General features: G+C 44.3%; 1 protein-coding gene across 12 annotated transcripts in view; it reads left to right on the top strand.

Moving 5' to 3' along the window:
- KTN1 (kinectin 1) overlaps positions 1-12268 on the top strand; it is an 82540-nt gene extending 70272 nt beyond the window's left edge. For 6 of the 12 annotated variants that reach the window (XM_068149027.1, XM_068149022.1, XM_068149031.1 and 3 more), the window contains 7 exons: positions 275-346; positions 755-838; positions 1034-1117; positions 3720-3803; positions 5073-5165; positions 10150-10273; positions 11686-12268. In XM_068149027.1, the coding sequence (XP_068005128.1) occupies positions 275-346; positions 755-838; positions 1034-1117; positions 3720-3803; positions 5073-5165; positions 10150-10273; positions 11686-11690 (546 nt within the window). In that variant the 3' untranslated portion in view covers positions 11691-12268. The remainder of the gene's footprint in view (positions 1-274; positions 347-754; positions 839-1033; positions 1118-3719; positions 3804-5072; positions 5166-10149; positions 10274-11685) is intronic. The other 6 variants (XM_068149033.1, XM_068149029.1, XM_068149024.1 and 3 more) reach the window with 2 other exon arrangements.
- Positions 12269-12478: the final 210 nt, after the last annotated feature.

The following is a 12478-nucleotide window of genomic DNA, read 5'->3' as shown; positions in this document are numbered from 1 at the left end:
ATCTTACTGTCTAGACCCTTCACCAGTTTATATTCCAAATTCTTCATCAACCTAGGTTCTAAAGATGTCAAATAGCTGCTTATGTTGAGAGAAGGTAAGAAAGATGTTATAAGGGAGGTGTAGTATATTGAATGGAGTGAGAGTTGTATTTCATTTGTTCACTGATTTAATCCTAAACATTTTTCAATCATAGAAGCAAGTTTGTGTGTATGTGGAAAGTTTGTCTAAGAGCAACCTATCTGAATGACATGTTTTTCTTTCTTGCAAATTCCAGATGCGTTCTTCAGTTGTTTCTTTGGAGCAGGAGCTAGAGAGAGTAAAGGAAGAAATCAAAGAAGTTGAAACTGTACGTGCAGGTGGTTTTGGTTTTTGTCTTTGAAGCTTTCTCTTATTTAATCATGATGTAAGCTTATGCTGCAACCTGTGCTGCAGTTTTAACTGGGTCTTTTGGCCAGTGTTTCTAAGCAGCAGACAAGATGGATACTGGAAGTTGTCCTGTTTTTCCCTTCTGTGCTCACCTAGTGGCTCTTGTGAGACTGAGCAGTGTATTGCTTCTTGATGGTCTTGGGCTTGATTGTTTAATCTGTTTAATGTGTAACAGTTTAAATCTGTGCCATGCAATCACTGGATTTGACACATTCCCTAAATATCGTGGAATATCTGATTAGAAATTTATAGCTAATTATAAATCAAGAAATGATAATGCAAGCACGTGTTGAAAGCATCTGTTTTGACTCTGTTTTTCTGTTTCTAGCTGAAAAGAGAGAGAGAACATTTGGAAAGTGAACTAGAAAAGGCAGAAATAGAACGCTCTACTTATGTGTCAGAAGTCAGAGAGGTAAACGTCATTGACCCAACTGTTCTTTTTCTTTTGTTGACTAGTTGGCTGGCAAACTAATCTAATGCTTTAGCCCCTGTGGCTGAGGAGTTGATATGCTTGTAACCTTAGGGTAGAGCAATGCACTAATAACTGAGCAGAAGAAAAGTGGGCATCCTAAGGAGACAAATCCTAAAACTCTAAACTTCATTTCAGCTCAAAGATCTCTTGACTGAATTGCAGAAAAAACTTGATGATTCATATTCTGAAGCAGTAAGACAGAATGAAGAGTTAAATTTGGTAAGAAGCTTGTTCTCTGCTGGGCACAAACTAGGCTCCCAGCATACTTATGAAGCGGAGACTTATTTCAAATCCTCTCTGTTCTTCTAACCTCTTCAGCTTGATATTTTTGTCCATTGCAATCACTTATGTAGTCTGACTTTTACAATTTGTCTCTTTCTCTGCTCCTAACAATAGCATGTCTGGTTCTTAAGACTTTTTTCAAAGTCTCTAAGACTTTCATTCCTGGAACTTCTTGAGAATCAGCGTTCTCATAGCATAGACATACAGAGCACCAAATACGTGTCCTGAGAGCAACAAAAATCATGCTTTCGATGCTTTAACTTGAAGATTATTCTCTTGCTGTTGTTTTTTCCAAAGCTTTTGAGGATGCAACTGTGATATCTGTGCTCTGGCTGTGCAGAGCCTTTTCCATTCTCCTCTGCATGTACTGGAATTAGCCAAATGTTAGATTAATTCAGAGTATCCAGCCATTCAGCAGCTGGCATCCTGATGTGGCTGAATAGCTGTGCTGGCTTGGTGCATGCACTGTGTTACAGCGTGTTTGGCTAGAAATGCTTTTCAGCCACTAATGCTCCTGTACAAGGTTTTTCTCAAGAAGGAGTTGGATTAATCAAGGCCTGAGCTACAGACCCAAAGATGCATGGTTTTCCAGTGTGAGCCCTTTCACTCCTCGCATGCTTCAGTGATGTGTTTTAGGCTGTAGGAGCAGTCAGATTGATCCTCTCTTTAATTGAACAACACTTTCCTGCTTTTTGAGCCCAAAGCAGGGAAGGTTGTATCTGTCACCATGTCTTTGTTGGGACAGCCTGTCACTGCAGACAGAGCAGGGTGCTCACCAGGGTGCTGCCACTCATGTAACTGAGTTGAAATAGTTGATTTTAAAACCCAACCACAACAACAATCTGCTTAAGATAATAGTATGCCTGGCAACTCAAGTACAGCATTGATTATCATCCTGCCTCAGCAACCAGAGCCTCTTGGTTTGAAAGCAGGGGAAATGGAAATCGAATCCATATTCTATAGTAAATCAGGAAACAGAAACCTCTTGAATATGAGGCAATAATCTACAAAAGCTTAAAAAGCTGAGCTTCCCTGCATGAGCAGCTTGACTCTGCAGTCTGATGATGCTGCGTACCACAGCAAGAGTATTAGGAGGTGATTAACAACTACCTTCATACAGCTCAGGAATGCTGTCCAGCATTTACCAGTGTTTTTTGCAGGAGGCTGAGGAATAGAACTCTTAGATTTCAAAGATGTTTCCCCCTGATTTATAAGGTTAGCAAGCAGAGGGGCTGAAACTTCAGAGGAGCTCAACAATGCATCCTCAAAATGTAGAAAACCACTATCCAGCAGTCCAGGTCCTCCAAAGGGGGAAAACCTTCTGTGGGTAAGACACATACAATGTGTAGATTTGGAATAAGTGAGGATTCAGGGCTCTGAGTAGCCTATTGTTCACTTCTTTAATCCCTTCCTGGCTCCCAAGAAGATTGACAGCAGGAATAGCAAACATTAACACAGTGCACTTCAGAGGCACAAATCCAGCAAAACTGGCACTCGAGCTTCCCATTAGCACTCCTGTTTGAGGCTCCAGCCTTAAGTGCCGTGGCTGGCTCTGTGTCTGGTGTTGAAGAGCAATCAAAACCTTCTTTAAAGGAAGGTTTATATCCTTGGGAAAGCTGTAGTTTAAGGGCATCCAGTACAAAGTATTCACCCCTCTTGACCGAAATTGTTCACTTGTTTTTGATTGAATTTAAACACAATCGATGCCTCAATACATCCCTGTCAGTCATTCATGCCTTGATGTGACATTAACAGACTGGTTAAGTCAACATAGTTGTAGTAAGTGGTGCTTTATTAAGATGACAAGTAGAGGTTTTTTAGTTTATTTAGCAGTAGTGTGACTGTTTATCCTGAATTAGGAAGATGACAGTCTACTTTTTGTGTATCTGCTGTGAATTAAGTTGAAGTAAGCTGAAATTAAGTTGAAGAATAAGAAAGATGGGGTCAGACTCTTTAGCAGGGCCTGTTATGATAGGACAAGAAGTACTGGTTTTAAACTAAAAGCAGGACAACTGAAAACTAGATACAAGGAAGAAATTTTTTACAGTGAGGATGGTGAAACACTGGCCTAGGTTGCTGAGGAAGGTGGTAGATGCTCCATCCTTGGAACCATTCCAGGCCAGGTTGGATGGGGCTTTAATCAGCCTGCTCTAGTTGAAGATTTCCCTGCTGTGACTGCAGGGAAGTTGGACTAGATGACCTTTAAAGGTCCCTTCCAACCCAAACTCTTCAACATTTCACTATTCCTGCTGGCAGTATAGTTCAAAAGTTGAAACCACTTGTAATGAAGCTGATGCCAACTATGTCTTTTCTTCTGTAGTTTCCATTCTTTACATTTATCTTTACAGATGGAATCTGTCTTCCTTGACTGTCCTTGTAAACCTCATCATATGTGTTGACTAATCCAGTGTGTGCAGTATTTGCTAGTAATCTTACTCCCTTTGCAGTCAGTGTGCACGGGGTTAATCCGTGGGACCAGACGGCTGAAATCCCTCTGTGTGTGTGAAGGAAACTGATGTCCTTTGTTACTGTTTTGCAGCTGAAAACACAGCTAAATGAAACACTATCAAAACTCAAAGTTGATCAAAATGAGAGGCAGAAGGTAGCTGGTGACTTGCCTAAGGTAAGCAGAGACCTTAACAGCTACAGATCTAAATGGTATCAAACCCTCAAGATCTGTGGGTTTGCAGTGCTGGAAAATGTGCTGCCTGCCCGCTGGGGTGCTTCACTCCTCTTGCTGGTTCCCCACATGCCTGGGACTGTGGGTGTAAAAGCTCGTGCAAGATACCTGTGTGTCTGTTGAAGGAATGAAAATGCAACTAACAGCTCTGTTTAATTAATTTTCCTTCTTGAAAGAGTCTCTTGTTTGTGATAATTTTATGCTGAAGGGAAACAAGTGGTGAGTTGGGGCTGACAAATAATTCTTTATTTACAGAAACCCAGCCTAACAAAAAGCCTATCCCACTGCCCTACACCCCCTCTCTACCCTGAATCTTTTAAGCCCAATCTCTGATGGCTGTTAGAAGTGGTTTACAAGCCATCTGCCCAGTTGCACATGGTTGCAAATCTCCTCTAACCCAGGAGACTGCAAATCTTTAAAGTTAGCTCTTTGCAAGCTTGTTGAGACAAGCAGGTGGGTTACCTCTGTTCTTTCTCAGTGGCTGCTCCTGCAAGATGGATTGGAGTGGGAGATCTTTAAGCATGAGAGGTCTCAGTGTTGTCTGTCACCCCAGAAACAGCCCTGTTGCAGGAGAACTGATAAATGGAGATAAGAATAGCTTGCAGAGTGGCTGAGCTCTGGCTGCAGACTCTACAGCACCCTGTTTCTCCTGCAGTAGATGCACAGTAAGGACATGGAGCTGCATTCTTGCAGGTCTGGAGTGGGGATAGCTGTTGGTAGGGCAAGTGTTGTTTCTGGGACAGGGACATATAATCACAAAAGAACTGCCAACTTTCAAACATTTTACTCAGGATAATTATATTGGATGTTGACAGGTGAAGTGGCCTGTGCTGATGTCCATGATATATTCTCTGTAAATGTAGATCTATGATTAGGCTTTTGGAGACCTGCCTGCATTGCTGCTCTGGCACAATAAAAAGTGTTGCTGCACTATTTTTACCTAATAGCTTGACATGAGACTATTAAAGCTTCCCTGTTGAATTGCTCTCAAAAGCAGCAGGCTGACATGTAGCATGCTGATTGTAAGGAGACATGTCAATCTTGGCAAATGTGCTGGTCCCCTGAGGAAATCTGGCATAAAACAGATTTCCTCCTGAACAGTGATTTCCTGTGTGTCTAGTGCTCTTGGAGAGATGGGGATTTGCTTCTCAGCCTTTGCTAATTGTTCTGCCTCCCCTGTTTGGTGGGTTGTTTCTTTTTTGTTCCCTACAGGCCCAGGAGTCTTTGGCATCTCTCGAAAGAGAAATTGGGAAAGTTGTTGGAGATGCCAACGTCATTGAAAACAGCGATGTTTGCACAGAGCCGGTGAGTGGTTCTCTTGAGCCAAGCTCAGGGGCAATGCACATCTCAGAGTTTAATCTTTGGGCAGTGAGGCCCAGCAAAGGAGCAGGATGTGAGCTGCTTATGGTAATTTAAGGCTTGATGAAACTACCCATCCTGCAACTTGTTGGGATGGTGTCCTGGAGCCATATGCATTGAGAGTTCTGCTGTCATTTGGATTGTGACCTCTTCCCCATGGCTCAAATTTTCAAGGAGAAAGGCAAACAGTTCTGAACATAAAAACTGGGCTTCCATGGATCATTGTTTTTGGTTTGGGAAGGCTTGTCCCTTCAAGGAGAGATGCTGAAAATAAATCTGTTGGTGACTAAATTAACTTAAAATACTAACTGTTGGGTTGGTTCTTCCTGACATCTGTAACACCGAAGAAGGAAGGTAGTCTTGCGTGCCCTGTAAAACCAAGGCAGAGAACATCTTTTGCCAGAGGACTGCCTCTTCTGGTCCATGGCAGCTGTGAGGGAGAGCATGCTGGAGCACTGCCTCATGGTGTGGCTGGGTGTCTCTTCAGATATTGTAGTCGTAGAATCTGGAATTTGATGGACTCAGTCTGAGGTGGCCTGTTTTCATGCTTGCTGAGCTTCTTGTGCAGTGGGTACACTGAAGGGCTGGCCCTGAAAAGACATCACTTGTATGAGTGGTTGAGTCGTGGCTTTGTAACTGGGCTTCTCTGTCTCCGAGAGCTTTCACACCAGCTTCAAAAGAGCTTTGGAGCAGCCTTCCAGACAGCAGTTGGGTAGGGGAAGGCTAAAGCAGATGCCTTCCAAGTGTGTTTTACACAGCTAAGTGGTGTCAGTGGAACTCATTACCCATTTTCTTATGATGGATAGAGTGGGAGGAAATACTGTTGTTTGAGGGGGAGAGGAGCATTTGCTGATAGGACAAATAATTTGTATCTGCTCCTTTTAGCTGCTGAAAGTAAGTGGCTTCATCAGCTGTGAGAGCCAGCCAAGAGTCCTTTAGGGAGTACTGTAGAAAAGCCTTTGCCGTCGTAGTCATTAGCAGAAATGAAATGGCTTTTCCAAAGTGATCAGTCATGGCTGCAGATCAGCCCTGGCCTTGTGGGTTCACTGTGCCCAAGCCAGTGATGCAGCTGGGCCAGCCCTTTGAGTTGGTTTCCTGGGAGGAATGGTAGGTCTGCTGAGCCCTCTCCTGTGTTGCTGAAACATGGTGACTATTGGGTGCTCTGTATCCCTGTCTGCAGCAAGCTGGAGAAGAGAAATCCTCCTCAAACCAATTCCACACTACTTGATCTCTGCTGTGCCTGTACAGATTCACAGGTTGCAGTGGGTTGGAAGGCACCCTCAAAGGTCATCTTGTCCAACCCCACTGCAGTCAGCCGGGACACTTGTAACTACATCCGGCTGCCCAGGGCCACGTCAAGTCTGATCTTGAATGTCTCTAGGCATAGGGCCTCAACCACATCCTTGGGCAACCAGTTCCACTGTTTTACCACCCTCATTGTGAAGAACTTCCTCCTTACGTAAGAACAGCAGTGCCATCATCTGTGGCATTTTGCAGCTGATGACAGGGGTGAGCCCTCTTGAGCTGGGTGTCATTAGTTGTGACCTGTGGTGGCCCAGGCATGGTAATTTGACTTAATTGCTTTAGCCTTAAAACCTCTGGCTCATGCCTGGCTCCACTGCAGCTGAGTGGTCATGTCATGGAACCCTAATCAGGTTTCCTCCAGAGTATTCATTGCTTTATTCTGAAGAGGAGTGTGGAAAAACAGTCCTAATAAACGTGCAATTAAGCCTTCATTAGTAAAAATACATTGTCTAAACTGTGCTTTTGACAGGTAGCCATTGGCAGAGGCTGAAATTAGAATGCTCTTTATCTTCTCCCCTAAGTCCCTTTTGCTGCTTTTTTTGTCTCTGAGGCTTCTGGGAGACAGCTTCTTTTTTTTTTTCCCCATAAAACCCATCTTAAAATAGCTCTCAGATTAAAAAAGAAAGTCTTCCAGCCACTTCCACCTAGCAACAGTGTCTTCTTTTTTTAAGGACCTGAAAACACATGCTCAGAAATGAGCATATTTGTTCCTTCTGGGTACTGGAACCAACCCACAAAACTGAGAAATGATGCTTGCATAAACCTTCAGACACATTATGTGTGTTTTCTTTAGACTCCTTTTCTATTTAAAAATAGACTATTTGGTTTTTCTGATCAGCCTCCCTGTCACTTATGGGACTAGATGATGACTAGAGAGTGCCTTTTACATAGTTTAAGAAAGTCATTTATATTCAGCAGCTTGCTTTAAGTAGTAAACTTTTGAGACTTATGTGAAATGTGATGTGCTCCCCCTCCCCCAAATCTCAGTGTAGAACACTCCCTCATGGAAAACTGGAAATGTCATTTCTGTGAAGTGTGGTGGAAAGGGAATCTGTCAGCTCAGATCACCTTGGGCCTGTGATCGCAGGGGGTTCCTCACTACAATCCTCTTCCTCTATTCCTCCACATCCTAAAGACATAGTCATAGACTTGTTTTGGTTGGAAGAGACCTCTAAGATTGAGTCCAACTGTTGACCTAAAACCACCAGGGCCCCTAAACAATGTCCCAAAGTGGTGTTATGTCCCCATATTTCTTGAACATCTCCAGGGTGGTTACTCCACCACCTCCCTGGGCATCCTGTTCCAATGCCTGACCACTTGTTCCATCAATGAATTTTTCCTATTATCCAACCTAAACCTCCCCTGGCACAGCTTCAGGCCATTTCCTCTAATCCTCTCACCTGATACAAGAGAGAAGAACCTGAACTCCACCTCACTCCAACTACCTGAAAGGAAGTTGTAGAGAACAACGAGGTCTCACCTCATCCTCCTCAAGATTAGACAACACCAGTTCCCTCAGCCAATCCTTGGCAGACTTGTTCTCTAGACCATTCTCCAGCTTTTTTTCTCTGAGTCCAACCTGGTTAATTCTGACTGAGTCATGGAGAGCTGCGTAAGGCAGCCTTGCAGCCCTGGGTTAGCAGAAGCTGCTGTAGGACTGTTGTGGAGCCCAAATGCATCAGGATTGGCCCTGGGAGGGTTGGGGATGTGTCTGTAATTCATGAGTATATACCACCTGAGATTAGTGGAGTCACAAAGTACAGATTCATAGAATGGCTTGGATTGAAAGGTACCTTGAAGATCATCTGCTTCCAACCCACTTGCCATGGACAGGGCTGCCTTCCACTAGGCCAGTTTGCTCAAGGCCTCATCCAGCCTGGCCCTGAACACTCTGGGGAGTAGGCATCCCTGACTTCCCTGGTCAACCTGTTCCAGTGTTTTCCCACTCTAAGGAATTTTTTCCTAATATCCAGTCTTAATCTCCCTTCTTCCAGCTTCAATCCATTCCTTCTTGTCACTTACAAGCCCTTGTGAAAAGTCCCTTTCCAGCTTTCTTGTAGCCCCCTTCAGGTACTGGAAGGCTGCTCATAAGGTCTTGCCAGAGCCGCCTGTTCTCTGGGTGGAACAGCCCCAAGTGTCAAGGGGAAGCAGATATGAGAGGGAAGAGCAATTTAGAGATGAGGGCTGAGAATGAATTGAAATGCCTCTTCCTTGTGCCTGCTGGTGCTGGTTTGTGTACTGGTGCTGGCTTGTGTACTGCTGCTCGTGCACTGCATTCCCAGGGCTGTGGCTCAGCGCTGTGACTGCTTCATTTGTTGGGGGGCTAATTGCATTTGCCGCTCTGCTTTCATCCTTCCCTATGAGATCATAAGCAAAGCCTCTGTCTTGAGACCTGGTAAAACACGTTAAGGCTACCCTAATACAGGTTCCAAATGATTTCTGCAGTAGCAAAATATTTACCAATTGCATTTCAGTAAGAGCATTGCAGTCCCTGGCTTGTTCTCTTGCCTGAGCCCAGAGTAATTTCTGTAATGGTGCAGGTGGTTGAGTTTGATTTACTGCTCGCTCAGCGTCACTTCGAGTCTGGCGGCAGTTCCAGCCAAATGGGAGCTAGGAAAGTGCCCCTCTCTGAACTCACTCTAATTTCCCCAAAACTCTAGGGAGAGATTTGCAGCAGCATTATGCGTCACTCTCCTTCTGGTAGTAAAACCGCTCTTGGTTGCAGCGGGGCTGGCTGATGCTGAATGCTCACAGACCCCCCCCGTGCTCTGGTTGGCGAGTGGGTTTTTCTGCATTGCTGACACCCAGACCGAGTTGCTTATTTTTAACTGCTAAGTTGGAAGGGAAAGCTTTTCTATTGCTGATCTGCACATCTGTATTATGAGCTGAATAAGGAAGAGTAATGTATGTTTTAGAGGTGGAGCTCTTTGTGCGTCTCTGGAGGAGTCGATCAATAAAGGTAATAAACCAAGGATTCTTTTGCTGTTACTTCAGTGAACCTGGCTCTGGAGAGGAGGGCAGAGAAGGAAGGAAGAGTCTATCTAGAGTTGTGACACTTCTCTATAATAAACCACTGAAGTCCTTGAGAACAACAGAAAAAAAAGCCTTCTTTGAGGACACCATCCCACAGATCCTCATGAAGACCAAATCCTTGGTGGTCCAACAGCCTTATTGTTACAGCTGCAGGGGTCAGAAGTCATCCCTCCCACTGGGCACACTGTCACCGTGTGCTTAGCAGCCTGTGTTATAAACCACATGGGGTTTTCAGCCAAGCTTGTGGGGATGTGGGGTAATAACTTCTAAAGCTGGATGAGTTGTGGTTACAAGCACAATTCCTGGAAGCGGCAAATAAGTGGAGTCCTGGGCAGGGAGGCTGGGAGCTGAGGGTCGGTGGTGCTCTCACCAGCATTTGGTGTATGCAGGTAATTTCCTGGAACAGGAAACATCTTCCTGACTTTGAACCATGTTTTCCTTAAATGTGGCCATAACCCTCTGACTTGAAAGAATTGTTCCCATCTGCACAGAGCACTGTAATTTTATACAGAGGATCTTTCTAGGCTTTCTTGGTAATGAGATTCTAAATGAGGTTTTAATGATTTCCCCCCCCCCCCCCCCCTTCTTCCAGGAACTGATTGATAAAAGACTAAATGTGGCGGTGAATCTTAACCAGGATGTAGGTCATCTCAAGAAGCTGCTTGTGTCAGTAAGCCAAATGCTGTCAAAGGGACGAGAACACTACCAGCTAGTAGGTAGGTCTGCCCGGTGGCCATCTAGTTGAGCTAGCAGGTGGCTCTCAGGAAGGATTCTGGTCTGTGGTGGTGGGATCTTTTTGCAGCCTTCAGTGTTTAAAGGGGGCCTGTCAGAAAGATGGGGGCAATCTTTCAGCAGGGTCTGCTGTGACAAGACAAGGAGTGATGGTTTTAAACTGAAAGAGGGAATATTCAGACTAGGTAAAAGGAAGTTTTTTACACTGAGGGTGGTGAAACGGTGGCTGAGGTTGCCTGGAGAAGTGGTAGATGTCCCATCCCTGGAACCATTCCAGGTCAGGTTGGATGGGGTTCTCAGCAGCCTGCTTTAATTGCATATGTCCCTACTGACTGCAGGGGCGTTAGACTAGACAACCTTTAAAAGTTTTTTCCAACCCAAACCATTCTGTGACCCTTTTCAGATTTAACAAGTTGGGTGTCAAAATCAGAGACTTGTTGTTTGGAATTTATCAAAAGCTTGTAGCAGGCACTGGGTTGGTTCCTCACTGGATCCATGCTTGAGTTAGCTGGGACTGACCTCACACACCCATGTCCCTCTCTAGGCATGTAGTTCTTTATCTCTCTGTTCCACTACCTGCTACTTCACACAGCAGGTTTCCCAAAGTTCTGTTCTCCCTGTGCCTTGTTTCCTTTGTCCCAGCTACACAAGCAAAAATTTCTCCTCTTTCATACTCTGATTGCTTTGGGTTGGGGGATGTGATGTAACTCACTGGGCTTTCACCAAGTTAACAGCAATGGCTGTATCTGAAGCATCACTCTGTCATGAACTCTTTATCCAATTACAGACACAAGAACAAGGCTTTTATTTTAATACACAGCCAGCTTGGAAACCTGACCCTCTGTGGTTGACTGCATCATGCTGGTAGACTTATTAAATGATCCAAAGTTAGCTGAAGGCTGCTTTAAACTGGAGGCACTAAACTTTCTCAGGGAGCTGGTGCAGTTTGTGAGCCTCTGCTAGATATGAACTTGTGAACCAGGTCTGAAGGAGAGTCATGAGCTGTTCAGTTTAGGAGGCATCAAAGCCTTGGCACAGAATGAGCTGCTGCAAGAAGTGTCAGACCTCCCTTTCATCTATCTGCTGAGGATGGGGACCTGATTATTTTTTCAGTTTAGATATTTTTTTCCTGTTCCTGTCTCTGGCATGAGCAGCAGAGGTGGTCTGAAGGGCTGGTAGCAGGGTGTTTACAGGGAGTGAGCCCAGTCTGGTACCACAGACTTGGTGCACATGGGAGGGATGTGCTACCTTCTGGGAGGCTGTTTGCACCAGTGAGGCGTGTTTCTCTGGGCTTTGTTGTGGTCCAACGCTATTGAAGTGGCTGGTTTGAGCTGCTGAGGTGCAGATTTGCCTGAACAGTGCTTGGCTGATGTGACTCTTTGTGTTTCTCTTGCAGAATGAAGTCACGTGGGAATCGTTAATTTGAGGATAGCAGAAGGCATTGTATTATATTTTGCCAAATTAAAGCCTTATTTATGTTTTCACCCTTTCTACTTTGTCAGAAACACTGAACAGAGTTTTGTCTTTTCTAATCCTTGTTAGACTACTGATTTAAAGAAGAAAAACAAAAACAACAAAAAAAACTCCCACCCAACCAAACCCAACTCTGTAGACACCTCCAGAGTTTAGTTTTGTAATAAAACCAAACCTGTTTGGATAATTAGACCTTTACATTCCTGGAGAGACAGTAAACTCATACTCTTCTTTTGCTCAGTAAAACTTGTTCAGAAAACTCCAACGTGGTAAAGTTCACCAATGGGATATAACATTTTAATACTGATGTTGTACACTGTTTTACTTAATTACATTTTTGGGATTAGCTGCCTCTGACTTCAACCTCAAGTAAACACTCCTTTTTTTTGGTTTTTTTTCCTTTTTTTTCCCCCCTTCTTTTTTTTTTCCTTTTTTTTTTATTTTTGGTTGCTAATGTAATCAGTTTTTGTAATGGTGTCAGCAAATAAAGGGATGCTATTATTCAAGGCCTTTCTGCTCTCTTCTTGTAACCGCACAAGAGTGACTGGGGTGAGATTTCCATCTGCCCCTTCTCAGATGAGCATCTGGCTGCACTTGGTGTACTTGGTTTGGGGCAGAGGAAAGGGAAATTGGGGTGCTCGCAAACTTCAGAGCAAGTGAACTAAAGGTATGCTGCTGTGCCCTAGGGAGGCCACAGCTGTAGTACTGCGTTCAGT

Source organism: Melanerpes formicivorus, unplaced genomic scaffold (genome assembly GCF_026170545.1).
Source record: "Melanerpes formicivorus ecotype bairdi unplaced genomic scaffold, bMelFor1.0.p_v2 SCAF_17, whole genome shotgun sequence".
NCBI classification, from domain to species: Eukaryota; Metazoa; Chordata; class Aves; order Piciformes; family Picidae; genus Melanerpes; species Melanerpes formicivorus.
This window is presented reverse-complemented; position numbering and strand designations above follow the sequence as displayed.